At 38.8% G+C, this 26,598-nt stretch overlaps 6 protein-coding genes across 9 annotated transcripts; 4 read left to right on the top strand and 2 right to left on the bottom strand.

The window, feature by feature from the left end:
* Window positions 1-64: 64 nt before the first annotated feature.
* On the bottom strand, window positions 65-7,506 carry LOC108860742 (nuclear pore complex protein NUP107). The gene is made up of 24 exons (XM_018634591.2): window positions 7,311-7,506; window positions 6,598-6,959; window positions 6,318-6,387; window positions 6,109-6,224; window positions 5,927-5,958; window positions 5,708-5,833; window positions 5,139-5,297; window positions 4,649-4,741; window positions 4,401-4,568; window positions 4,193-4,291; window positions 3,833-4,059; window positions 3,690-3,747; window positions 3,519-3,607; window positions 3,160-3,285; window positions 2,926-3,048; window positions 2,653-2,751; window positions 2,366-2,554; window positions 2,008-2,179; window positions 1,770-1,920; window positions 1,465-1,667; window positions 1,130-1,271; window positions 832-992; window positions 477-593; window positions 65-337 (listed from the first exon to the last, which is right to left on the bottom strand). Exons 1-24 carry the CDS (start codon window positions 7,382-7,384, stop codon window positions 266-268), a joined length of 3,228 nt encoding a protein of 1,075 aa, XP_018490093.2. The 5' UTR covers window positions 7,385-7,506; the 3' UTR covers window positions 65-265.
* A 184-nt stretch (window positions 7,507-7,690) lies between these two features.
* On the top strand, window positions 7,691-9,330 carry LOC108857343 (protein FLUORESCENT IN BLUE LIGHT, chloroplastic). Of its 3 annotated transcripts, none has more exons than XM_018631322.2 (4): window positions 7,691-7,850; window positions 8,160-8,332; window positions 8,424-8,592; window positions 8,705-9,330. In XM_018631322.2, exons 1-4 carry the CDS (start codon window positions 7,766-7,768, stop codon window positions 9,235-9,237), a joined length of 960 nt encoding a protein of 319 aa, XP_018486824.1. In that variant the 5' UTR covers window positions 7,691-7,765; the 3' UTR covers window positions 9,238-9,330. The 3 variants fall into 3 exon arrangements, with proteins under 3 accessions (XP_018486824.1, XP_018486823.1, XP_018486825.1); XM_018631321.2 differs by having other exon boundaries at window positions 8,415-8,592; XM_018631323.2 differs by lacking the exon at window positions 7,691-7,850 and having other exon boundaries at window positions 8,202-8,340; window positions 8,415-8,592.
* Window positions 9,331-12,270: 2,940 nt separating this feature from the next.
* Window positions 12,271-14,647, top strand: LOC108863236 (exocyst complex component EXO70A1). The gene is made up of 2 exons (XM_018637592.2): window positions 12,271-12,429; window positions 12,512-14,647. Exon 2 carries the CDS (start codon window positions 12,512-12,514, stop codon window positions 14,378-14,380), a length of 1,869 nt encoding a protein of 622 aa, XP_018493094.1. The 5' UTR covers window positions 12,271-12,429; the 3' UTR covers window positions 14,381-14,647.
* A 120-nt stretch (window positions 14,648-14,767) lies between these two features.
* Window positions 14,768-16,437, bottom strand: LOC108859346 (sm-like protein LSM1B). Of its 2 annotated transcripts, XM_018633240.2 has the most exons (5): window positions 16,086-16,437; window positions 15,536-15,604; window positions 15,315-15,430; window positions 15,173-15,235; window positions 14,768-15,038 (listed from the first exon to the last, which is right to left on the bottom strand). In XM_018633240.2, the coding sequence occupies exons 1-5, from the start codon at window positions 16,147-16,149 to the stop codon at window positions 14,961-14,963; spliced, it is 390 nt and encodes a 129-aa protein (XP_018488742.1). In that variant the 5' UTR covers window positions 16,150-16,437; the 3' UTR covers window positions 14,768-14,960. The 2 variants fall into 2 exon arrangements, with proteins under 2 accessions (XP_018488742.1, XP_018488743.1); XM_018633241.2 differs by lacking the exon at window positions 14,768-15,038 and having other exon boundaries at window positions 15,177-15,235; window positions 15,323-15,430; window positions 16,086-16,417.
* A 5,060-nt stretch (window positions 16,438-21,497) lies between these two features.
* On the top strand, window positions 21,498-23,862 carry LOC108862130 (cation/calcium exchanger 3). The gene has a single exon (XM_018636170.2). It carries the CDS (start codon window positions 21,816-21,818, stop codon window positions 23,769-23,771), a length of 1,956 nt encoding a protein of 651 aa, XP_018491672.2. The 5' UTR covers window positions 21,498-21,815; the 3' UTR covers window positions 23,772-23,862.
* A 157-nt stretch (window positions 23,863-24,019) lies between these two features.
* Window positions 24,020-26,570, top strand: LOC108862129 (subtilisin-like protease SBT1.4). The gene has a single exon (XM_018636169.2). The coding sequence runs from the start codon at window positions 24,075-24,077 to the stop codon at window positions 26,409-26,411; it is 2,337 nt and encodes a 778-aa protein (XP_018491671.2). The 5' UTR covers window positions 24,020-24,074; the 3' UTR covers window positions 26,412-26,570.
* Window positions 26,571-26,598: the final 28 nt, after the last annotated feature.

Here is a 26,598-nt window from a genome sequence, read left to right as displayed (position 1 = left end):
CACTCTATGCTCTGATCCTAAAAACGAACAGAGACCTGGTCTGAGAAACTTTAGCAGACAAGAGTTAAACAACAAACAAGGAAAGTGATTACTCTGCGTGGACTTTGTGTGTTGTTTTGTTAGTATGAAAATACAAATGAGAGAAGAGTTTTCTGAAAGATGATCAACTCTGTGATAAATAAATGATGGTCATAAAGGGAACTCTGATCTCTCTCAGCTTTCAACAAAACTTATCACATTGTAATATTAGGTCTGCCAAGTGAAATCAAGATGATGAAAGTTCCTCCTGGAGCTCCAACTGGGACAGACGATACTCTCTCTCGAACAGCATAAACTCCTGCAGTTGTATTGTATTGGATCCAAACAGTTTAGATGGCTCTCAATTACTAAGTATAACTAATTTGCAAAAGGAAGAGTAAAGGATGGCGAGACTTTGATATTGTTCTTCAGAGACTAACGCATTGGCTATTACTAACCTGTAACTGTAGCTGACTGAATAAAGAGAGAAAACCAGTTTCATCAGAAGCAACGAGCTCAATCAGTTCATCGTGATCTTCGGGTGGATTTCCCGACTCCATTAGAAAAACAGACACCTGCAAGTAAAGTCGTTTAGAGAGGGCTAATTCATCAAACAAAGAATATACAAGTAGGTTTATGTCCAGCAATCTTTCTCACTACTGTCAGAGACCAATGACTTTTATATTCCCTTGAACGAAGATTATCAGCCACTTTTTTTAACAAGTCCGCAGTTACATATAATTTACGAGTGCTCTAGATGTACTGAAAAGTAAAACATAAAAACTTGAAGAGGCTAGTTGCGAGAGGCCGTACCTGCATAGATCGAAGAACGAGCTCTGGAAGACAGCATCTCCTACAGAGACCGCGGACAATATAAGTTGCAGGTGTTTCAAGCGAGCCTTCTTTGCTTGAATACCAAGCGTCTAGGCGGGAAATATCCATTGTAACACCTGCCTGGAACCGGGAAAGCTCACCTGCAGGAAAATTTATTTACTTTGCTTGCTTTATTGATGTTGGTGATTTCATCTGGAATTAAATATCTCTCCAAATTTATATGGAGAAATGAGGTAAACCACAGTGAAGGAGAAATACGTTCCGTAGACATCCCAACCTTTAAATCCAGCAGCTGCAACTGCACTTAAAATACCGCCGTCATTGGTATTGTGTGGCCCCAGTCCATCACCTTCAGTTGCTAAACACCGGAGCACAACCTCGATACAGTAACTGTCCCTTGATGAAATGGATACATTTACCTGCAGCAAAGATCAATGTAAGTAAGTAATACGTAGATTGTCACATATTAGAAAACACCCATTTATATTGAGTAACTATTTAAGACAAAAACTTGGGTCCAGGGAGTATGCACACTATATAGGCTGGGTGAGGCAAAAGCAAGGATAACGTTAAAAGAACAGATAAAACAACAAGATTGGATGAAGGGAGTACCATTAACTGACGGTCTAAAACAACTTCCTCAGTGACAGAGGCGTAAAGCGCACTCATCAACGCCGCACAAATAGTAGCATCTGGCTGCAAACATTCACCAGAAGGCAAACAGAGCATTGCAGTTGCATGCAACTCAAGGAACATATATTCTTCTGATTCGAATACATTGTCTTCGAGAAATGTCAACCAGGGATTGTCTTTTCCTATATATAATGAATGAGGTTCAAAACTATCACATTTAAATGTAAAAATTGATATTCTTGCATACAAGTCAAACATAGATCATTAAGTATAATGCCACTTACTGAGGAGCAGTAACAGAGAAGAATCCAAAGTCTCTTTGGCTGCTACTATAGCTTTCTGATTTTCCTCTTCTGATAGATCAGTTACTTCAGCATTCTCTACTTGGAATTTGAGCCAGTTGCGATATTTTGCGTCACAGGAATAATATTCATTCTATTTAAAAACAAAGAGATACGTTAGTTAGACACTCAACTTTTATATCTACGGAGTAACTAAAAGAAAAGGTGCAGTGAAGCATACCCAGTCTTGGAACTCCTGCAAATTCTCGGAAACATAATCCACGAGGGTATCTTGATTTTCTGAGAGTTGCTTCAGAGGTTCAGCAAGGAAACTAAGAAGTGTGTGTGCACCCACAGGAGTTGCAGGTACCCTCCACATGGCAATTAAAGCAAACTCTCGGAAAAGTATGTTGCTGTGGGGAGGGGAAAAAGAATAATACCATGAAACACAGGCAAAAGTGAAGTATATGGAATTGGAGTCAAACACTTTACATATTAAAAAGGACATCCGGTTCAATTAGTTCTACATTAAGGAATTGAGAAAAATGGATAACTGAGTTGCGAATTAGCCTACATGTGTCAGTGTGTATTGAGCGTACCTGTGCATCAAAGATCGCAGGAGTAATTTGGAAGCGACATCCTTGACATCCTTTATTGTAGATGGAGGTGTAAAACAGAGCCACTGGATGGCTATGGCTTTTTGAAGACTCTGTTGACGATGCTGCTCTGCAACATCAACGGAGGGATCATATTTTGCAAGTTTAATTTCCCGGGATCTTGACAAAACCCTGTGAATGGTCCATAAAATTGATTTTTCTGAGCTTACTAGAGTAAAATGTATTTCACTATTAACAGATAGTAAACCAGGAAAAAATCATTTGATTACCTGTCAACTATTTCCTCAAAATTTCCTTGTGAATCATCCACATGAGAGAATGGCAAGTATTCCATAGCGGAGAGGAAGATTTTGTACTTCACATGTACACTAGTTTTCATGGCAGACGGAAACAAATGTCAAAGAATTTACATTATGCCATACACGTATAAGCAACGAGCGCTTGTCCGAAAAAGTAAATGTTTTGTTGAGAGGATCACACAATGCAATATGAAAGACTCTCTTCCGATATTTATCATCCAACAGCTGACAATTAGAAATTACCTGCTATGCATCCTTAGCTCCATCATGTGTACAAAAAGTTCAATGCAGCGGTGACCAGCAAGCTGAGATGCATATATTCCTACTAGTTCTTCATGTTGTTTTGAAAATAAGAACATCGAGTACCTGGCAGCATTTCACAGATTACTAGAAAGCACACTGAACGTAATATGAATGTAAATGTATGGTAGGTATTTAAGTTACAAAAAGGCGTGGACCCAACTCGAAGTGACTTACATATGAAGAATAAGATCGCCAACATTAGTGAGCTTCTCCCTGTCCTTGATTTCATCAGCAAGCATATATCTAAGAACAAGCACCACGTGGGCACCGAACTTTATCATATGAGGATCGCCATGGGGTCTGAAAGATGCATAACATATTGACTCAAATAAAAAATATAGTTATCTTTCTTCTTTGCAATAACCAAGGAACAACAGCAAATATGCAGAAGGTATCGTCAATAAGAAACCCCTTCCACTTCTCTGAGTTGGGAGTGTTTTCGTTAATTCAAATGAATTAATCATAACGGAAAACTATATCCCCCAAAATTATTTTAAACAAGTGAAACTATCTATTGAAAAAATATTGATTACCTAAAATTGCTCTGATCATCTTCTAAGGGCGCGATCCATGACCATATTATATCAAGAAGATGTGAGATGTCCCCTTTCATAAGGCTCATCTGCAAAAGAAAGAATTACGGATGATTACGCACATAATACATGGGTTCCTATAGCATCTAAGATAATTGGCATCTAAGATACCTGTATTTGCCGGTGCTGCTCTTTGCATCCCCTGACAACAGCTTCGTGTACCATTTCCCTATGCCAAGAAAAAAATAATACGTTGGGCTGTAGCTTTTTTTACGGGAGTGACAAAGAAAATTTCCCAATATTTGCATACATACCCTGAATGGAGTTTCTGAAGAAGAGCAGAAAGATCACGGGGTTGTTGGTTTAGAACATGGAGCGGCCACTCTTCTGGCCCAAATGAAGCTAGAGAACCATTTTGCATAGTTTCAGGGCTTCCATCAAGACGGCTTCTAAACCTTTCTGCCAAGCCTGGTTTTGATTGGGCGAGTTCTAGATCAACTTGAACATCAAGCCATGATTTTGCCATCGCCCAGCAAGCTGACTGCAGAAATCACCGTTGATGCTAAGATAATGCCAATGCCCGCAGAAAACAGAATAATGCCAATGGCAGCCAGGGAAGCATTGTTGAAATATGCTATATAAAAAATCAGATTATACAAGTGCACATGTTTTACCTCCCAATCAGTACAAACTGGTAAGATGCGGTTCAGGTTACTACACTGGTTTGCAAAAACAGCAACTTCATGTTTGCCGCCATCCTGCTCTGCGATTTTCTTCAGAAACAATATTTTTTTTAAGAAAAAGCATTTTTTAGTTTCTCGTAGATGGAAAAAAGAATTTAGTTCATTTAGAAAGCAGCAAATCTTTTAATAATCGTCTTACCTCTGATGCGCAGTACGAAGCCCATTTCCAAAGACGCAGCTGATTGCCAAATCCACTTTCCAGCTCGATAGCTTGGAGAGTCCTATTTTTCCCGTTCTTTACCAATGCCTCAACAGAAGGAAACATGTCCATTCCAGAAAAAGGGCATAGAGTTGCAGCTCTCCATGGCTGCCGAAGTATAAATTCAAAACGATATTATAGCTACGTACTTTTGTAACTAAGAGAATGCAGATACGTTGTAATATTACCTGCCCAGCGGACCTGCAGAGATCACATGCCTCCTCTATTCTCCCAGCCCTTATCAAAATCCAAACATCCTCAAGAAGAGATTCATCTTGTTTCTGCCAAAGAAAGGTTGCAAATTATTATTTTATTCAACACCGATAACAAGACCTCCACAGCACAGATATAGACATCCATAACAAGGCTAGACCATACAAAAGAAGCATTCACAATTGCGATATTATACGCCCTAGAACAAGCAATATAGTTACATAAAACTGAGTGAGACGACAAACTATTAATTATAAAAAACAAAATGGGTGGCAATTCTGACAAAATTTCTTTCAGCCCTCTTTATCCACAGCTCATTGCTATCTGGGCAGTTCCACCACCATTGTTTAATTATACCATATATTGCATATTACATGAACAAAATATAATTAAAGGTAAAACAGGCCTACCAGCACTACGAAACATCAAACGAACCTAACTTCAACCTTAGCTGAACAGACTTACATTATCATCAGGAAGAAGACGAGCATGTTCACGAGTTGGAGCATCAAAGTCCAAATGGCGTACAGTGTCAGCGCCGGAACCAGTTTTCTTGAGGTACCTTTGTGTGTGATGCCACACTCCAGCGTTAGGAAGATAAGTACCCACATGAGATCCCCGCACCTGAAAACATATACATTTTTTCTTGTGACGAAATTCCTATCGACTGCTAATTGGCTCTGTCAATTTGAGGGTTCATCACGCAATTATCTACCTAAGTTGAACAAAGCCTAGGAAACAGTACCAACACCCTAAATATATGGCAAGTAGGAAACACAAACAGAGTCTGATTTCAGAAGCAATAATCTTGGCGAGGACCTCGAGGTATCCTCTAAGTTCCTCAGATTCCATTAATATACAACCAGATCAAGCATTTCTCTAGGTGGAGAGCAAATAATAGTAGAAAAGAAATGCAATTAGTGAGTTTGCTAATGATCCTATGAATGAGCTCTACCTAGGAATAAATGACAACATCAAACAATTAAGCATCATGCCAAAATGAGACTGGTAAAGTAATATATTGAAATAGACACCTTCCTTTCCAAATCAAGTGATTTGGAAGCTAGTTCTTCCAGCCATAGGACAATCCGAAGGCATAGCTGAGCTGTATGGTCGTTTACAACAAACTGACAAGCCTCCAAATGAGATGTTGATGGTGACTGCAGACATTAAACAAAGTAACATAACTCCATTCGTAAGTGTACAAAATAGGAACGAATAATTTGGAAAAGTATTAAGAAAAACGGCATTACCATAATCAATTCCTCTGGAACTTCTTCAGTAGCTGCAAGAACAAAGACGTATCATCAATAATACAGTCTCAAGGTAAACATGAAAATATCACATGACACACACAAGTACTCAAAGTGAACAAAATGCCTTCCCTACTCCAAAACCCCCAAGAAAATAGATAGATGGAGCTGAGTTTCCTAACCTTTTCCATATAGGTTCCATAGAAGTGACCAGGAGGCAGCCTCACCAAGCAAAAGCTGAGCCTTCTGTCTCATAAGTTTATCCTCTACAACCCGATGTCTTACATCTGATCCATACCTGTAGATAACAGAAAATGCAATGAACAAGAAAAAAAAAAGGTTGAAGTTGAAGAAAGCTTGACGGTCCACCTCTCGGAGCCAGAAGACGTACCTAATTGATTGTGAAACATCCCTGCATGACTCCTCAAGTCTTAATATTAGATCAGGAATGGACATGAGTCCTGCAGAACCGAGACGTCATAATTACAATAAGAGATAACCAGACACAAATGAGACTCTATCAAGTAAGTAAAGAGAATCCTACAAGCCCAACATTAAAATGCAAAAACAATATAACCTTTAAACAGGCATGCACAAACACAACACTCAAATATCTGCATATTCATGTATATACACATATTTCAAAATGAAGATAAATATATCATACAAACCTTGAAGAGCAGAATCAAAAAGGGAAGCAAAGAGAGCAAAGGTTGTATCTCCACTCTCCGCCAACTCATCATTCTCAATTTTGCAAGCCTTCAGCGATTGACTTTCTACTCGGCGAAACAAAGCCTCATCATCATCATCATCATCATCATCCAGAATTCCAGCACTTTTTTCCCTTTTAGAAGCAGAGAGCGGATTTCCTTGGTAAAAATCGGTGTGAAAGTTGTCAACCTCTTCTTTAATGTTTTCAAGAAGCAAGGCAGTGTTGGTTGGACTGTGGATGGAATGCCCATCATACAGTAGTCTGTTCTCACTGACATTCGGACTCGAGAATTCCTCATGTGGCGATGTAGAGTGTCTCTTCCTGCAATGTGATTTTCCATACATGAGAATCAAAGTGCTATACCTCAAAAAAAAAAAAAAAAAAAAAAAAAAACTTTTTGTGTTTTCAAGGCTGATTCCTAACTACTTGTCCTAATGGATTCATGAACTAAAAGACAAAAACCATAAACCTAATGAAGAAAAAAGCAAAGATCTTTCGAAAACAAAAGCATTCAACTTTTGCTGCAATAGTCAATGTAGAAGACTCTGCTTACAATCTAAACAATCTAAAAAAAAAAAATCTAACATGGAGAGACGATCAAAGCTTCTTCTACACATCGGTCACTCAGAGAGAATAGAGGATGGTTAAAAGGATAGTGGGGGGATATTTTACCCATAACGACGGAATTGATCCCTAACAGTGAGGACCTCGGGGTCGAAGTAGCTAGGAGAAGTGTCCATATCCATCTCCTTTTCTTCCAAGCTCGCTCGAGGGGGGTTTGCTCGTTAAAATCTAAAACCCTACCAAACAAAAAAATCCCTCCGCCGAGTGGAAGACTACACGGGAACACAGTCACGCGGCTAGATTGATTTTTAGCAAAAAAAAAAAAGAAAAGAACTACTTAAAACGCCGCGTTTTAACTTTGAAGCTCAGTTAAAGGACATAACTGTAATTAAATCGAAAAAGTAGGGGCAGTCCTAGTGATATAATTAATTAGAGCGATTTCATTTTGTTTTGAATTAAATTAATACGGTTATTATTACAAAAGAGCCGAGCAAAAGCGGGTTTTTTTTAGCTCTTCAAAGCGTTTGTCTTATCCTGAGACTGAGAGAGAAAGAGCTTCAGCCATGGCGGCGATCATCGGGTGCTGCTCCTCCTTTTCCGATGCTTCCCGTGGGGGACCTCCGTCGCTAGAACGATCTCGAGTTCCAGGTTAGCTCATTTGTCTGAATCAGATTTTCCTAAATTCACTGTCTCGGTTTGCTTCGTGAGGTGATCCTCGTTCGCTTAATTGAGTTCCGGATTGAACATGTTTTCTTAGCATTTGGGGTAGTTGTTTTGATCATTCTACCAAAATGCAATACGTTTGAGTGTAGTTAGCTTTGTGTGGATGCATGGTTTAGGATAAAGGAACAGGAAAGATGATCTTGTTGGCTCGTGATTTACATTTTTCAATTAAATGGCTAATTCGTGGTCGTTTCAAATAATCACTTATTTCGCTCTTGATTTTTTTTTCTTCAGCTAAATCTGTTGGCTACTACTCCTTAGTCAGAACACCTAGTCGTCATCCTATCTCCAAGACTAAACCTTTGTCTACTACTACTACCAAGCCCAAGGAGCGAGAAAGCAAGGGAATCTTCTTTCAAACACCATTTGTCACCGTGGAAACTTTTGACAAGTTATCAGATTTTGAGGTATGTTGGTGAGTTTTCTCTTCTTTTGATTTGATGCCAATTATATTTTCTCTTGTGATAGTAAGTAAGCCTTTAGACATAGATGTTGCAGGGAATTGGGAGGCTGAAACTACCGGTGATGGCAGTTTTTTTGACAAACTCGATTCTGATGTGTAAACCACTTGACGCTTTTGCTGCTGAGGTTTGCCAGCCAGAGTTCAACTCCATGTTCAGCATGCCTGTTTTCTCGCTTGTAGCTCTTGTTGGAGCCACTGTTGGAGGTAGTACTCATGTTCTCTTTCTTCACCATACATATTGCTTCTACGAACTGTATACAAAATGGGGTTTTGGATTGGTAAACACACTTTTTTTATGATGCACTAACTAAACCAGGGTTGCTTGCTCGGCAGAGGAGAGGCGAGTTACAGAGGTTGAACGAACAGTTACGGCAGATCAACGCAGCTCTTAGGAGAACAGCGAAAATCGAGTCTTACGCACCAGCATTAAGTTACGCACCAGCAGCAGTAGGAGCTAGAATCCCAGAGAGCGAGATGGTCATGATGGAGCCAAAGAAACATGAGTTGATTTCCAAGTTGAAAACAGGAAAGACCTATCTGAGGAACCAAGAGCCAGAGAAAGCCTTTGAAGAGTTCAAGACAGCTTTGGAACTTGCACAGAATCTCAGAGACCCCATCGAAGAAAAGAAGGCTGCCAGAGGGTTAGGGGCTTCGCTGCAACGTCAAGGGAAGTACAGAGATGCCATACAGTATCACAACATGGTCCTAGCCATCTCGAAGAGGGAAGGAGAAGATTCTGGAAGCACTGAAGCTTATGGAGCTATAGCGGATTGTTACACTGAGCTGGGAGATCTCGAGAAAGCCGGGAAGTACTATGACATCTACATTGCTCGGTTAGAGACAGACTGATTCTCATCAGCGTTGTCTTTTTTGTATGTTTGTTGTGTTCGTGTCGAATCACATAAAATGGATTATCTGAATGAATCCCTTTTATTGAATCTTTTTGTTTGTCTTGCATTCCATAGCTAAGCATACAACTGCAGATAAAACTTTATATAGATAACTCAAGTGGGAGAAGACAGACACACACACAAACAAGTTCCAGACAAAAAGAACAAACAAAGAAATTTGAGACAGGTAACATCGGTGGACACAGTCTGGTTTATTACTATCGTTTCTTCCTCTTTAGTGACAGCCCAGCCTCGGGCCCAAACCTAAGCCCATCCGAAAACGACGTCGTTGAACCCATGAATATTTAAGGGACCAGTTTTCAGACGAAACTTATTATGTGGGTCCCAAACGTGTAATAATGTGTTAGTCTGGGTCTTGTGGCTGATTTCTAACTTCATGGACCCGATGAATATAATAATTATAAAAGATATTTTATATTTTATAATTATTTTGATTAATAATTATGTGAGATCTGCTAATTTTTCAGATGAAATTATCAGTTTGTTTTGATTCTGGTATATCATTGATAGGGTGGGCAAAAAAATCCAATCAAAACCGAACCAAAGTCTATTATCAAATAGTCCAGTTTTAAATATTCACAATCCGAACCAACCAAACTGAAACTGATCTGAACCGAACTGAATTAAACTTAACCCATAACCAATGTATTTTTGTTATTATATAAACTAAATATACTAGCAATATACTAAAATCATAAGATTGTTAACTTTATTAACGATGTTTTTTTATTTTCTATTTACTTTAGTTAACTTTGTGATTGTGTCTTTATTAATTTTTAACTTTAAGATTTTTTAAATTTTCTATTTACTTTAGTTAACTTTGTGATTGTGTCTTTATTAATTTTTAACTTTAAGTTTTTTTTTTCAGGTTTATATTAGATTTAATTTAGATAACCATGTTTTTTAAAATTTATAATTATTGTAGTTAATTTTGATTTAGTATGTTCTTATATTTTTGTGTGTTTTAAGTATTTTGTTTTGGTTTTATATTGGATTTAGTCAATCTAATTTAGTTTTTTCATAGTTATGATTTTGTTACCATACGTTTATGTTTTAAAACATAATTTCTCTTAAAAAGATAAAACTGAACCGAAACATAAACCAAACTGAATATAAATCGAACTGAAATTGATCCAAACCAAAATAATTATGGTTTATTTTGGTTGGAAAAATTATAGAACCGAATTAACCAAATCGAACTGGACCTAAACCGAACCGATAAAATAATCCAAGTGTCCACAAGTAATCATTGATATTGTAACTTAACTTGTTACTTATTTTTGAAACATTTAATAACCTAAATACTAAGAAGTCTAAGATACATATGCGAGTTGTATTCTTTTTCTTTTAGTTAAGCTGGTATGGTCCACCAACCGTAACTCGGTATGAGGTTTGACAATGGACATGTATTTTAGCTGGTTTTCGACTATTCAAAAACATATTAAAAGAAGGAAAGGAAACATTTCCACTATAATAATTTGAAAAGAAAAAATTCTCACCAAATTAGTACGTTCTTATCCACAGGTAATTTGATTACAAAAAAAATGTCAAAAATTAATATTGATGTCCTTGCCAACACTGTCCAACCACGTCATAGTACTTCGGAAGAAAACAAAAACAAATTATAAATAATGAAATTCTGATTCCTGAATTTATTAGCACGAAAACAAATACACTAATTTGCTTTTTATATTTTTTGAACGGCTACATTGATTTGTTTTTTCTGAAAATTTAATTATTTCACAAGTAGGGTTGATTAATACAGTAAGATAAAATCAAAAAAGAAAGTTTCCAAAATTACTGGATTCAAATGATAACCCCACTCATGGTTTTGAATTACATACTCAAAGAGCTAGAAGGAAAACAAAAAGAGAGAGAAAGGCGATCTAAAAAGGTTCGACGTCCGGCCGGCGCGTGAGCGTCCGTGCCGGCGCCGGAACCTTTTTTCTTTTGGTCAAGAGTTTTTTTTGCTGTTTCTCTCGCTGCTTACCACCAAACGCCTTATCAGAGCTCTGGGTTTGAAGCCATCGTTCAGTGGTGGTTCTTTGCTTGGAGGGAGGACGTGTCTATGTGGGACTCTCGGCGTGAGAGGACGGGTCTGCATGTTTAAGAACTGTTTCCGGGAGACGGAGGCTATCGTAGCCCTGTCGACGCCGGCTTTATTCCAGGAAGTGAAGGCTCCTTCAGCTTCGTCGCCGCCGGTTTTGGTCGCCGGAGAGTGGAGGCTCCTTTAGTCTGGCTCTGTCGGCTTTAGTTTAGTCTAGTATCGTTGATCTTTAGTGGAGATCTCTGGTTCTCGTCGGTGGTTGTGGGGTTTTCGGTTCGTGCGCTTGGAACCTAATCGGTTGGTTATGTCGGCTGAGCTTGCGATTGGTTCGTTGAAGTTCTTCGGGTCAAAGTTGAAGCGTTGAAAAGAAAAGATGGTTTCGTCGGAGTCTCTTTCGGTTTCTGAGATCTGGCAGAACGACGGCGACGGTGAAAAATCTCCAGTGATTTTCTTGCGGTTCGAGACAGAAAAGGTACGTGTCCAGCTAACGACCTTGATTCTTACACGGTGTCCGGTCTCCTCGCTTGCCTCAACCGATGAAGTCGTCGGGTTTTTAGTGGGTTGGTTTTGGACCACTAGGGAATAGAGTGGTCGGTTAGTTTGTGAGTTATATGTTGTTGGGTTTCGGGTGTATGGACCTTTAATGTGTAACTGGACTTGATCCATCTTTGTTTTAATATTAAAAACCCATTGACGGAAAAAAAAATGATAACCCCACTCTAAAATCAAAAGATCATAATAAGACATGATTGGATATTTACATGTGTCTCTTTTTAAAAGAAAGTGGGGCTTTTAAGTTTAGGCATTACAGTAGCATTTATTACAAGATATCTCACCAGTTAAGTTTGTCGGAAAGTTATAAATAAATTCCGGGAAATTACTCCGCCGGCGAGTAACTCGGAAAGTTACACGAGGAGAAAAGTTGAAAAGTCCCCACAGACCTATTTTCCACACCAAAAAAAAAAATAAAAACAATACAAAAACAAACAGCTTGTTGCCTTAGCTAGAAGACTTTCCTCAGATTACCCAAAAAAAGAAACTTGAGTTTGGTTTCTTACAAGAATCTAATTGAATCCCAAAGAGGTGAATGATTCTGATTAGTTATAGGTTTCAACTCTTTCCTGTTGGTTTGATTTTTTTTGGTCTCTGATTGATTTTTTTATAGATGGAACTGTCGGAGAATAGTGTTGGTTTAGATTCGGACGACTCAACGTTAGAGACGGCGGAGAGGATAATACTGCGATGGGACTCAACAGCTTCAGAGGAAGCGAGAGGGAAAATGATATTCCAAAGCGACCGGGACGAGGTAGATCGGTTCTTGAGAGCCGTCGATGAAATCCAACGGTCCGTCTCTTCTCTCTCCTTCTCCTCTCCTCCTTCCTCATCAGTCGATGACCACCAAGAAGTCAAAGCCAACTCAGCTCTCCAAATCGCCATGGCTAGACTCGAGGAAGAGCTCCGCAGCATCCTCCTCTCTCAAACCTCCGTCTTCGAGCCCGACTCTCTCTTCCTCGAGGAATCATCATCCGTCTCCTTAACCGTCGAGACTGGAGAAGAAGACGGTGACGGTGACGATGTTCCGGATGAAGAAGATGTTTCCGGTTCAGGTTCAGGTTCCGGTTCAAGCCGGTTAACTCGTAGTAGGAGAAGCAGCTACAGATCCACGAGCAGCATACGCGAGATGGATCTGATATCACCCGAAGCAGCTTCCGACTTGAGATCCATCGTTCAGAGAATGGTCGCCGCGGGTTACTCCCGCGAGTGCGTCCAGGTGTACGGGAGCGTCCGCAAATCCGTGGTGGAGACAATCTTGAAGCAGCTCGGGATCGTCAAGATCAGCATCGGAGACGTGCAGAGGCTCGAGTGGGAAGTGATCGAAGGAAAAATCAGGAAATGGATCCGCGCGGCCAAGGTCTGCGTCAGGATCGTCTTCTCGAGCGAGAAGAGACTCTGCTCACAGCTCTTCGACGACGAGGCCATGGATGAGACTTGTTACATGGAGACTGTGAAGACATCTGCTCTAAGGTTATTCACTTTTCCCGAAGCTATAAGCATCAGCAGAAGATCTCCCGAGAAGCTATTCAAGATCCTCGACTTGCACGACGCGATGGGCGATATGATGCCCGACATCGAAGCCATCTTCGACTCTGATTCCTCGCAGGCTGTTTATCTACAAGCCTGCGAGATTCAGACGAGGCTCGCGGAGGCGGGGAGAGGGATACTCTCCGAGTTCGAAAACTCTGTCCTCCGCGAGCCTTCTGTAGTTCCCGTCCCTGGAGGAACGATACATCCTCTGACGAGGTATGTGATGAACTACATCAGCTTGATCTCTGATTACAAGCAGACTCTCAACGACCTCATCGTCTCGGATCCCTCGACCGGATCATCCGAGACGAACAAACCGGTTATGGATTACACCGAGCTGGACGGTAAGTCTCCCTTGGCTCTCCATCTGATATGGTTGATCATGGTGCTGCATTTCAACTTGGAAGAGAAGTCGCATCACTACAGAGACGCGTCCCTAGCTCACATATTCATCATGAACAACATTCATTACATTGTTCAGAAGGTGAAAGGATCACCCGAGCTGAGGGAGATGATCGGAGACCATTATTTGAGGAAACTCACGGGGATATTCAGACACGCGGCGACGAACTACCAGAGATCCACGTGGGTCAGAGTGCTGAATAGTTTGAGAGACGAAGGGTTGCACGTGAGTGGGAGTTTCTCCTCCGGTGTGTCGAGAAGCGCGTTGAGAGAGAGGTTTAAATCGTTTAATGCGATGTTTGAAGAGGTTCATAGGAGTCAGTCTACGTGGTCGGTTCCGGATGCTCAGCTTAGAGAGGAGCTGAGGATATCTTTGTCCGAGCATTTGATCCCGGCGTATAGATCGTTTCTTGGAAGGTTCAGGGGTCATATAGAGAGTGGGAGACACCCTGAGAACTACTTGAAGTATTCGGTTGAAGATATTGAGAGAATCGTTCTTGATTTCTTTGAAGGGTATGCACACTCGCCGAGCGTGAGGAGACGATGAGAAGAAGAAGAAGAAGAAGACTGGAGAGGTTACTTTCTCTCTTTTGTTTTTGTTTTGTTTTGGTTCCTCAGACACGTTAGGATGTTGTAGGATAGAAGAGCCATTCTTTGAATTTTTATTCACGGGTTGGTGGTTTTACGCTCACCGTTTCCTATTGTTGGCCCCCGATGGAATAATCTCCCAGGTATACCCATACATTTGTGTTGTTGTTGTTGTGTCATATGTAATGCATACTCTCTTCTTTTAATCAAATTGTGCTATGTGCAATGTCCTCTAAATCTTTTGATCAATCTATGTTGTTTGTGTACTTTTGCTTTAGCCAACGATCAGAGCTTTTGTTCAGAAATTTACTAAACAAGTCTTTAGGTATTGTCAAACAAATTTCAAGATTAAAACTTGTGATTTTTTTTCTCTTATAAAAGGGTAAAATAGATTCGAAGACAAGGGTACACACTAGATTATTATTGTCACTTTCGAAATGAAAAATGAGGCCTACATCCACATAAACCAAGGAGGCTCCTCATAAAACTTGTGAGCCAAAGCAGAGCATCAAGGCAAGAATAAATGGGGGGAGGGGGGCTTAATCGAAGTCGAGAAACTCCATTCTCTTCCTCATTGTTCCTCTCAGCTCACTCGCTTCCCTCTCCACTTTTTGCGCCTACACCAGGATACACACACACACACAGAACCCCAGAACCAAAATCATCAGCAAACATACAAGTTTGACCAGATCCACTACTCAATATGTTACGTATACCGTGTCAAGTTAGAATATATAATGTGATGACATACCCTTTTAATCTCGGTCTCTGAGACGCGAATCATATTTGGAGGAAGCTCCTCTCTCTCCGTGTCCTAACACATGATTTTAAGGCCAAAATTAGTGAACTGGAGATAACCACACAACAAAGAAAATAACAAGGAGAAGTTTTACCAGGTCACCAATCAGAACAACATTCTCTCCACGGATTACATAGAGGCCTAAAGGGATATCGCAGTATTGCTCACCAACAATTACCCTTTCACAAGCACCTTCTAAAACCGCATTGGCTGTGTATTGACAGCAAATAAACAAACTATAAGCCTCTCGCCCACTACTAAGAATAGCATAAAATGCAGAAGAATGCCAAAAAAAAGAAAAAAAGAAGTGAATACCAAATTGATCAAATGAACGGAGGGTTCCCATTAGCTTTCTACCATCTCTAAGGAGCACAAGTATCTTTCCTGCATCATCAAGAACAGAGGGTAACATCAACTGATGCACAAATGATTAATATTCAAAAGCAAATAACTCTCAAAGAGACTGAGAATAAACCCATATCCCCCAAATAACTCTTAAGCTATGAACCAAAATCAAAACAGGTTAAGCTTAGAATTCCATTAAACTTCTAAAGAAATCGAATCGTGCATGGTAAAAAGCTTAGCAACAATCATCAATAAACAGTCCAAATTGACCTAATAGATAAACCAAAGCTTTGAAAACTGAACCTTTGAGATAACACAACTCAGAAATTGACAAACTTTGAATAAGACCGCAGAAATTAACTAAACTATTTAGCACTGAGAACTCAAAACCAAACACAAACACCGAATTGTTGGGAAGACAAAGCTCTCAAGTGTATTAAGAGCCGTCACGACATATCCTCAAGTAACACATACAAAACATAAAGTTCCAACGAATCTGTAAAGAAGAGAGAGGGCTTACTATCGAGATAGCTAGCTAGTGAAGTTGAAAGGTAAATATCTTCAGGACCAGCCCAAGAAGACATCTCTCTAAAATTGAAGAAAAAAGTTTCGGTCTTTCTATAAAAACACAAACGATTCAATGCTAGGAGGAAAGAAAAAAATCGAGATTAGGGTTTTTTTGATTGAGCAAAGGGTAGAGCTTATAAGAAAGCGATGTAAAGATCGGGACTTTCTACTCCAGAACGAAACACGGAGAAGGTTTGTCAAAGAAAAAAATAAAAATATAAAACCCAGATCCGATCGCGCTTTTGATGAGAAGATAGTTGGAGAAGAGGCGATCGAAATCGACCACTGGTTCTTAAATATTCAATTGTTTATCCTTTTATCGAGCTAGGGTAAAAGTGTCAAATATTTTATAACTGGATTAATAGATAACAAAAACAAATAAATGTACTTTTACTAGAATACTCCCTCTGTTTTTTAAAGATAGATGTTTTAGAAAAATAAATTGTTTCACAAAGATGTATTTTTTATATTTCTATACAAAAATTACAAATTTCAATAAAATTGATTGAATTTATTGAAAGACTATTGGTTAAAACTTAAAATGCATTGGAATTTGATAATTTCTAAAAATGATGTATAGTTAATGTGTTTTCTTAATATGTGTGAAAACACCAAAACATACATCTTTAAAAAACAGAGGGAGTAGTTTATAACTCTTATAAATAGATTATAAAAATCCTTATAAATAGATTATAAATGATTAAAAGATCTTATAAATAATATTACAAACTTTTAAAAACACTTATTTTAATAGCTTTTTACAATTGATTTCATTATGAAACTTTATAAATAATCTTAAACATCTCTAATATAATTTTGTATAAATTTTAGTGACTTTATAAATTTAATCTAATTTAAAAAAAAATATAAATTACTTATAAGTATTTAGTTATAAAATATCTCAACTAGTAATATCTTAACTGTTTTTTTTAAGTAGACAAAATTATAAACAGAAATTGTATATATATTAACGGTATGTATTTTTTAAAAAGGAATATTAGTTAAAAATTTATTATAATTTTTAAAAGTTGATGAATTTTATCAATCAAATATTTTTCAAATACTCTTTAAGAATTTGGAAGTGCTTTTAAACTTATTTTTTCTGTATTTTTGCTGTGAAAAATGATTTGCAGTTGTAAATACTTATCATATTGACCTAAAAATGATAATATATTACACTATACAAGGAAGCTATTTTCAATGCTTACCAAATCATGCTCTCAAATCAAATAAATTAAGTCTAAAATATGTGTATCTAATCAGAATTATAATAGTTAAGTACCTTTCGACAAGTTATCACTTGTCTCATTTGTAACGATTATACTAGATTTTGATCAGTACGTCAGTGCAGATATTTTCCAATTTTATAAATATATTAGATATTCTTACAAATGTTTTAAATATATAACTTCTATTTTAGTGTTATATATCGTGTAACTCTATATTATTATTGTTTATATTTTTTATTCGGCATAACTAATATATAGTGATTTGTGTAATACATTTTATGTTGTTCTTATTTTATTACTTCGAATATATTTTCGAGTTATGTATAATAAATAACAATCTGTAATAATCAAATAAAGAACATCCTCCAAATTTTTTTCCTTTAATTTATACATTTTACATATAAAATACATTTTTAAATTTTATTTATTAATATTGTAGAAAATATATATGTTTAAGATAATTTATATTTACATATTATGTTTTTTAAATATACTTTAACATGTATCATTTCAGTATTTTTCGGGATTTATAGGTAAAACACTGGTTTGTTTAAATAACATTATCTTATTATTTTAGTAAATTTTATACATAGTAGCATCTATCATATTATTTTAGTAAATTTTATTGATATACAATATTTTTGAATGTTATGATATTATTTTTTTTCCTTTTTAACTAAAATTCAAAATATTAGATTACTTTAATTTTTACAACATATGACATATAGTTTGTTTTTCTTGGTGCATTTTAAAAAGTTTTCTTTATTATCTATGATTTTATATTTTGTAAAATTTGATATACTATTATTTTTAATTTGAATATTTATTTTCAAAATTATATTTTTTTTTCAAGAAAATTTAGAAAATTACACAAATGTTTTTGAGTTTGGAAGATTACATGAATTTTTTATTTTTAGTACATTAATATATTATCTTATAAAACAAATATTTGAATTTTGGTAATGTTTTCCATATTTGAATTTTTGGTAAATTTTCCTAAAATTTCTCAACAGTTTTTGTTATAATTAAAAATATTAATAAATTTATAATTAAATTTTGATTTTCCATTAATATTTTAAATGAATTTTTAAAATTTCATAGTTTTCTCATAACATATTTTTAAATAGTATATGAACTAAAGATTACTATATACTATTATATTTTTGTATATAAATATTTTTAAACAATATATTGTTGAAGTCTCAAATTTTTGTACTTAATTATTTTCAGTTGAAAATACTTATCTTATTGATCTAAAAATGATTATATATTACACTATACAAGAATGCTATTTCCAAGGCTTACCAAATCATTCTCTCAAATCAAATAAATTAAGGGGGGTGTATTGGACTGATGATTTTAAGGAGTTGTGGAGTGTTTTAATATTAGTGAGATTTAGGTGAGTTTTGAAGTTGTTTGAGTGGTTTTAGTTAAATTTTAAAAATTAAGATAAAATCTATAGGTGATTTGATAAATTACTTTAAAAAAAATTCAGAATTATTTAGGTGATTTGCTTATATCTTTCTATCAATGCATTTATTTTAACAGAGATTTTTTTTTTTTTTTTTTTTTTAACAGAGATTTCGTTTACAAAGATTTCGTTTAATCCATCCCCAATGTTCAGCTACAAACACTTTTAGCTAATCCAGATTTCATTCCTAAGCTGTGAAAAAGAGTCATTGCTTCATAACGCAAATTTTCATCCAACTCATAAATTTCTTTGATAGCATCCCAAACATTATTAGATTTGTGATATTGAGCATATATATATGATCATATCATTCAACCTAACTCTAATAAAATAACTAAACAAGAAGCCCATGATTATATTTTGTCAACAGCCATTAGGCATAAAGTCGAAGCTAATGCTTTGTCATAATCGTATATACAAACGTAAGAAAATCAAACAAGAAGCTTCAAGGTCTCTTCATAGGATGGCTACATCCATTGTGACCTGTGCAGCGACTCATTAGACATGTACTTATAAAGCTCTTCTTCCACAAAACAGAAACCAAGAAGTGGCACTAAGTTAGGTGACCAGTTTCCACAATGATTCGTCTAGTACCAGAACTTCTTCTCCCCTAGGTTACATGCAGTGGCGAACCCAAGAATTTATTTTTGAGGGGTCAAAATATAATAAAAAGTCATCTAAACGATTTGATCCTAGGTTCTGTGGGTTCAATGACAGCCTTTTAAACCAATACACCACTTTGATCTATTAGAAACAGCTTACAAAATTCTAGTTTTAATATTTTCTGTGGTGTCAAGTGACACCTATAGTCTTCACTTGGGTCCGCCTCTGGTTACATGTGCTCAAGTGCTTCACCGCAAGTACCGATCCATCAAGAAGAAGCGCCTTATACGTTGTTATATCTCCTAGTGTAAACAATAATGTTCTCAGAACTGAAACCATTAGTAGTCTCACCAAACTACTAACTCTTCCTTACGTTAATCTACTTCTCTTTCTCTCTGTCTACTATGTTCTCCTGATTATTCCAACAAGACAGGTTGACAAAATTGCAGTGGAACCCAAGAGTGGTGTTTGAAAAGTTCCATGATTTAAGAACTCCCCGAGGATCTGTGATAGAGATATGGGTTCCTCGTAAGCATCTTATAGCCATTGCAGAAAAATAACAGAGGAAGAAGATGAACATAGTAGTGATGATTAGAAAGGAAGAAGCTTTATAGGGTTTGAGCCAATCTCTATGGATGAAGTGTTTCAGAGATTTGGTTTTTGTATCTGCCAAAGTCTGAAGGGTTAGATGGATGCAAAGTAGCCGTCAATGTTCTTTTGTATATTTTTTTTTCATCGTTAGATAGGGAAGCAAGTTGAATAGATGTTTTATTTTTATTGAAGTCTCTCCAAATAACATATGCAGAGGTGAGAGTTTTACAGCGACACTTTTTGATTAGAATTAAAGCAAAATATCCCAAAATCACATTCATACTTTTTCTTTGCAAATAATATTTACATTTCAATAACAGTGGATTTGATATGAGTTTTGTAAATGATTAATTGAATAACAGGAGATTTGCAAGTGTTTCTAATGACTTTACATAAATTTTATGTTCAATAACAGGTAATTTGAAAATAATTTTTAAAATCATTAGTTGAATAACAGAGAATTTTAACACAATCTAAAAACCTTTTAAAATCGTAGTTTCAATACATCCTCCTAAGGGGGGGTTATTGGGAGATGAATTTTCATGAATTTTGGAAATTTTGAGATTCCTTTGTTATTGGTTTTTGGATTTCATAAATCTTAATAGAATCCATTGTTATTGGTTTAAGAATTTTCAAAATCCATTCAAATCCATTGTTATTCAAAAAGTTTTGTTATTATAGATTCTCTAATTCTAACTAAATCTATTGTTATTGGGACATGAATTCTATTCATTTTTATTTATGAGACTCAACTTTCAAAATATCATATGTATCCATGTGATTTTCAAAATCCATGTGCAACTTTTACCAAATTATGTCCAAATCTATAATTCATTACATTTTGTATACCATTACACTTTTGAAAACATAATTTATATTTATAATGTTTATCATTTTCAATATATAATTAAATTTATATATATAAAAACTTTAAATAAAAAGTTTATAATAGTTTGGAAAATCATTTTCAAATTTCAAAAAGAAAATTAAAAAAAAAAATTTTTATAAAAATGTTAGAATTTGAAAACTATAATTCGAAATATTTTTTTAAAAAATATTTTTTTATTATTCTTTATATATAACAAGTGTGTCTCTTTAATGAAACCTATTTTGGTAATCCAAGTTAATGAAAAGCTAGACAAATCTAAAAAAATCATGATCAAATTCTATAAGTCAATGTATATACATTTTCACAATACACATAACTTTTAAAATCAATCAAACTCTTAAAATTCACAAACTCTATACAAATTCTTCTCCCAATAACCCCCTAAATCTCAAATATGTGTATCTAATTAGGATTATAATAATCACACCCTTCTACAAATTATCATTCGTCTTATTGCTGCTAGTCATCATAATCATTAACGATTAGTATATTTTAGTAATCCCTTTTTTAGTATAACTCTAAAGTCAAACAAAACAAATTCAATTTTATGAAAATGGAAAGAATGCCACGTTTTAGAGGTCAAATATATCCGACCAGGTAATCCACCATTGTTTTGAATTTTGATTGGACGAAAAAGATTGATCACCATTGTCATTGATCACCATTCTCTCACCAACCTTCACAATCTGGGTTCATCACGACGAAAAATCACAAATCTTCCGATTCTCTGAATTGATCTCGCTGATCACCTGATTCTCCTATTACGCTCCAAACCAATCAATTTGAATACATCCTAGGGTTTCTCAAAATCTCCAATTCGTTTGCAAACCCTAAGCCCCTTTTCTTGTCCAGCGAGGCCATTGGGGTTCATGGTTGGTTGCTAACAACACGTTTGAAAAGATGAGTGCTGTGAATTTTCTCTGCAGCTCGAAAAACCCTAAATTCCGAGGGATTTTCAACGGACTCTGTGCTTTGATTCTATTCGTCTTCTTCTTCGATCGAAGCGAGATTCTCAAGAACCCTCTGTTAAAGAACGCATCTTTCGTCTCCAAAGGCAAATCCAACGACAATGGTTTCACTGTCACCCAATTCACGTTGGTTCGTCGACATATGATCGAAGAAGATGTTTCGAAGTTGATCAAAGGGTTCGGTAACGACAGCTTGAGCAGCAGCACTAGCACTGTCTTATGCTCCGGTTTGCATAACCACATCGGTTACGCTGATCAATGCGGCTTCTTAAAAGCCAACCCATCTTGCTCACCCGACGGGTTCTTCGACTACCTCACCTTCTTTTACTGTTCCTGCAGAGATTTCAAGATCTTGGGTTACATGATCCTCGGTGTTTGGCTCGTTGCCTTGTTTTATCTCTTGGGCAACACCGCTGCTGATTACTTTTGTTGTTCCCTTGAGAAGCTCTCTAAGCTTCTGAGGCTGCCTCCTACTCTCGCTGGTGTTACTCTGCTTCCTCTCGGGAACGGAGCGCCCGATGTGTTCGCGAGTATAGCTGCTTTCGTTGGTTCGGACAAAGGAGAAGTCGGTCTCAACAGCGTCCTAGGCGGTGCTGTTTTCGTTACTTCCGTTGTTGTTGGGATTGTTTCGCTTTGCGTTGCGGATATGGAGGTCAAGCTTGATAAGAAGTGTTTTATCAGAGACTTGAGTTTCTTCCTTTTCACGCTTGTGTCTCTGATGGTGATTCTGATGGTTGGGGAGGTGACGGTGCGGATCGCTGTTGCGTTTGTTTCGATATATGTTGTTTATGCTTTCCTCGTGGCGGCGAATGTGATTCTGAGAAAGCATGCTAAGAGGTTTAGGATAGAGGCTATTACTCCTTTGTTACCGATGCAAGGAAGCGTTTTCTCCCCGAGCGTTGGAGAGGATGTTCCGATTCATAGCCCCTTGATTGAGAGTGACTCCGAGGATGGTCCGCCTAGGCTACTGAACTCTCTTCCTCAGTGGATGTGGGCTTCGAATGTGGCTATCTATTCGAACCATTTCGCGAGAGGTAGTAGTGTGCAAGATGATGACAGGTCACCTTGGGGATGGATTGAAGACAGTGCAGAAGCTGAGAGCTCGTTATGTAATAAATTCACTTCTTTAATGGAAATCCCGCTGACGGTTCCAAGGAAGTTAACGATTCCGTCGGTGGAGGAAGATACATGGTCAAAGACATACGCTGTGGCCAGCGTTACGTTAGCGCCTCTGCTTCTGGCGTCTCTCTGGAGTAGCCAAGAGAAGGTGAGTCCACAAGCTTGTGGTGTGGTTTACTTTATCAGCCTTGCTATTGGCTCCACTCTTGGCTTATTTGCTTACAAAAACACGGAACCGGACCACCCGCCGAGAAGGTTCTTGATCCCTTGGGTTCTCGGTGGGTTTATCATGAGCATTGTATGGTTCTACATGATTGCAAATGAACTCGTTGCTCTCCTTGTGACCTTTGGTGAGATCTACGGAATCAACCCGTCGATACTTGCGTTAACAGTTCTTGCTTGGGGAAACTCGATGGGTGACTTAGTGTCAAACATCGCATTGTCGATGAACGGTGGGGATGATGGTGTACAAATCGCTCTGTCGGGATGCTATGCAGGTCCAATGTTCAACACACTGGTCGGACTCGGTATGTCAATGCTTCTCGGCGCATGGTCCAAGAGTCCTGACGCATACAGGGTCCCGGAAGACAAAAGCCTGTTCTACACACTTGGGTTTCTCGTGCTAGGTTTGGTTTGGGCTTTGGTTATACTCCCGCGTAACAATATGCAACCTAACAAAACCTTAGGTATTGGACTCATTGCTTTGTATCTCATATTCGTCACTTTCAGGCTCAGTTGCGCCATGGGATTTATACCATCGGCTGCTTAGAAGCTATATAGTAACCATGTTTCTACCTTAACTAAAACAACTAATCAGAGGCTGTTACTGTTTGTAATATCAAAACTTGTAATGATGATGAGCTTTCATAGTTTGGCTTCTTATCGGTTTGTTGTTAATGTCATACCTGCCAATTTTTTTCACAACCTCAAGATTCTTATCCTCGTGTGTTATGAGTCGTGTGACCCACGTCTCTGACGTGGCATCTAGATGAAACAAAAGATTCAGAAGCTCAGAGAAAGCAATAAATACGTCACTAAAGTATCTCCCACAACGAATCATCATCCATTGATAATGGCTAAGCTCTCTTTCTCCTCTGTCTTCTTCGTTTTCTCTCTCTTCCTCTGTTTCTTCTCGTCGTTCTCTTCTTGGGATGAATTAGAGTCTTACATCGTTCATGTGCAGGGATCTCATAAGCCTACTCTCTTCTCCTCTCACAATCACTGGCACAACTCTCTCCTCCGCTCTCTACCATCTTCTCCACAACCGGCGACGCTCCTCTACTCATACTCACGCGCCGTTCAAGGCTTCTCCGCTCGCCTCTCGCCTATACAGACAGCTGCTCTCCGCCGTCACCCTTCCGTTATCTCCGTTATACCAGATCAAGCGCGTGAGATCCACACCACTCATACACCTGCCTTCCTCGGTTTCTCCGATAACTCTGGTCTCTGGAGCAACTCCAATTACGGCGAAGACGTGATCGTCGGCGTTCTCGACACCGGAATCTGGCCGGAGCATCCTAGCTTCTCCGATTCAGGTCTCGATCCCGTTCCGTCCACGTGGAAAGGCGCGTGCGAGGTCGGACCTGACTTTCCCGCTTCGTCTTGCAACCGGAAGCTCATCGGAGCTCGAGCGTTCTACAAGGGATACTTGACGCATCACCGTAACGGGACGGTGAGAGCAACAGCGAAGGAATCGCGATCGCCGCGGGATACGGAAGGACACGGCACGCACACGGCTTCGACGGCGGCTGGATCGGTGGTGGCGAACGCGAGCTTGTACCAGTACGCGCGAGGAGTGGCGCGTGGGATGGCGTCTAAGGCGAGAATCGCAGCTTATAAAATCTGCTGGACCGGTGGTTGTTACGACTCCGATATCCTCGCTGCGATGGATCAGGCCGTTGCTGACGGTGTGCACGTGATCTCTTTATCCGTGGGTGCTAACGGTTACGCTCCGGAGTATCATATGGACTCAATCGCGATCGGGGCGTTTGGAGCCACGCGCCACGGTATCGTCGTTTCCTGCTCAGCTGGAAACTCTGGTCCTGGTCCACAAACCGCTACTAACATCGCTCCTTGGATCTTAACCGTCGGCGCGTCAACGATCGATAGAGAGTTCTCAGCGAACGCAATCACCGGCGATGGAAAGGACTTCACCGGAACGTCGCTATACGCCGGCGAACCTCTCCCTGATTCTCAGCTTTCTCTGGTGTATTCCGGCGATTGCGGAAGCAGGTTGTGCTACCCCGGGAAGCTGAACGCGTCCTTGGTGGAAGGGAAGATCGTTCTCTGCGACAGAGGAGGCAACGCCAGAGTCGAGAAAGGAAGCGCCGTCAAGATCGCCGGCGGAGCAGGGATGATTCTCGCGAACACGGCTGAGAGCGGCGAAGAGCTCACCGCGGATTCGCATCTCGTCCCGGCGACGATGGTCGGAGCTAAAGCCGGAGATCAAATCCGCGAGTACATCCAAAAGTCAGACTCTCCTCCCACCGCGACAATCAGCTTCTTAGGGACTTTGATCGGACCTTCTCCTCCTTCTCCTAGAGTCGCAGCCTTCTCTAGCCGTGGACCGAATCATATAACTCCGGTTATCCTCAAACCGGACGTGATTGCGCCAGGAGTTAATATATTAGCCGGTTGGACCGGAATGGTTGGTCCAACCGATTTGGATATCGATCCGAGACGGGTTCAATTCAATATAATCTCCGGTACGTCGATGTCGTGCCCACACGTCAGCGGACTCGCCGCTCTCCTCCGTAAAGCTCATCCCGACTGGTCACCGGCGGCGATCAAATCCGCCCTCGTGACAACCGCTTACGATACAGAAAACTCCGGCGAACCGATCGAGGATCTCGCCACCGGTAAGCCGTCGAACTCGTTCATCCACGGAGCTGGACACGTGGATCCGAACAAAGCCTTGAACCCTGGTTTGGTCTACGACATCGACGTCAAAGACTACGTGGCCTTCCTCTGCGCCGTGGGATACGAGTTCCCGGGGATTCTAGTGTTCCTTCAGGATCCAACTCTTTCCAACGCCTGCGAGACGAGCAAGCTGAGAACCGCCGGCGATCTCAATTACCCATCGTTCTCCGTCGTTTTCGGATCGACGGTCGATGTTGTGAAGTACAGAAGGGTTGTTAAGAACGTGGGGACCAATGCTGACGCGGTGTACGAAGTCGGAGTTAAATCTCCGGCGAATGCGGAGATCGATGTGTCTCCGAGTAAGCTTGCGTTTAGCAAGCAGAAGAGCGAGTTGGAATACGAAGTGACGTTTCGGAGCGTTGTGCTCGGCGGCGGAGTTGGATCCGTGTTGGGTCATGAATTCGGGTCGATCGAATGGACAGACGGTGAACACGTCGTGAAGAGCCCGGTGGCTGTTCAGTGGGGTCAGGGCTCAGTTCAGTCATTCTGATTGATACGTATTGGGTTTTATTAATGGGCCTAGTAGTAAATGGGCCGATATATTTACTCATTGTTGAGCTCTTACTCTTGTGTTAGACCATTACGCATGGGAGTAAATGAGCAGAAATTTCGATTTGCATTTGTAAAATTAGTTACCTTTTTTATTTAATCCAATCCAACAAATTCAGAAGCCCAAA

This window comes from Raphanus sativus, chromosome 5 (assembly GCF_000801105.2).
Source record: "Raphanus sativus cultivar WK10039 chromosome 5, ASM80110v3, whole genome shotgun sequence".
In the NCBI taxonomy this organism is placed as follows: Eukaryota; Viridiplantae; Streptophyta; class Magnoliopsida; order Brassicales; family Brassicaceae; genus Raphanus; species Raphanus sativus.
The sequence above is the reverse complement of the archived record's forward strand: the minus strand, read 5'-3'. Positions and strand labels throughout refer to the sequence as shown.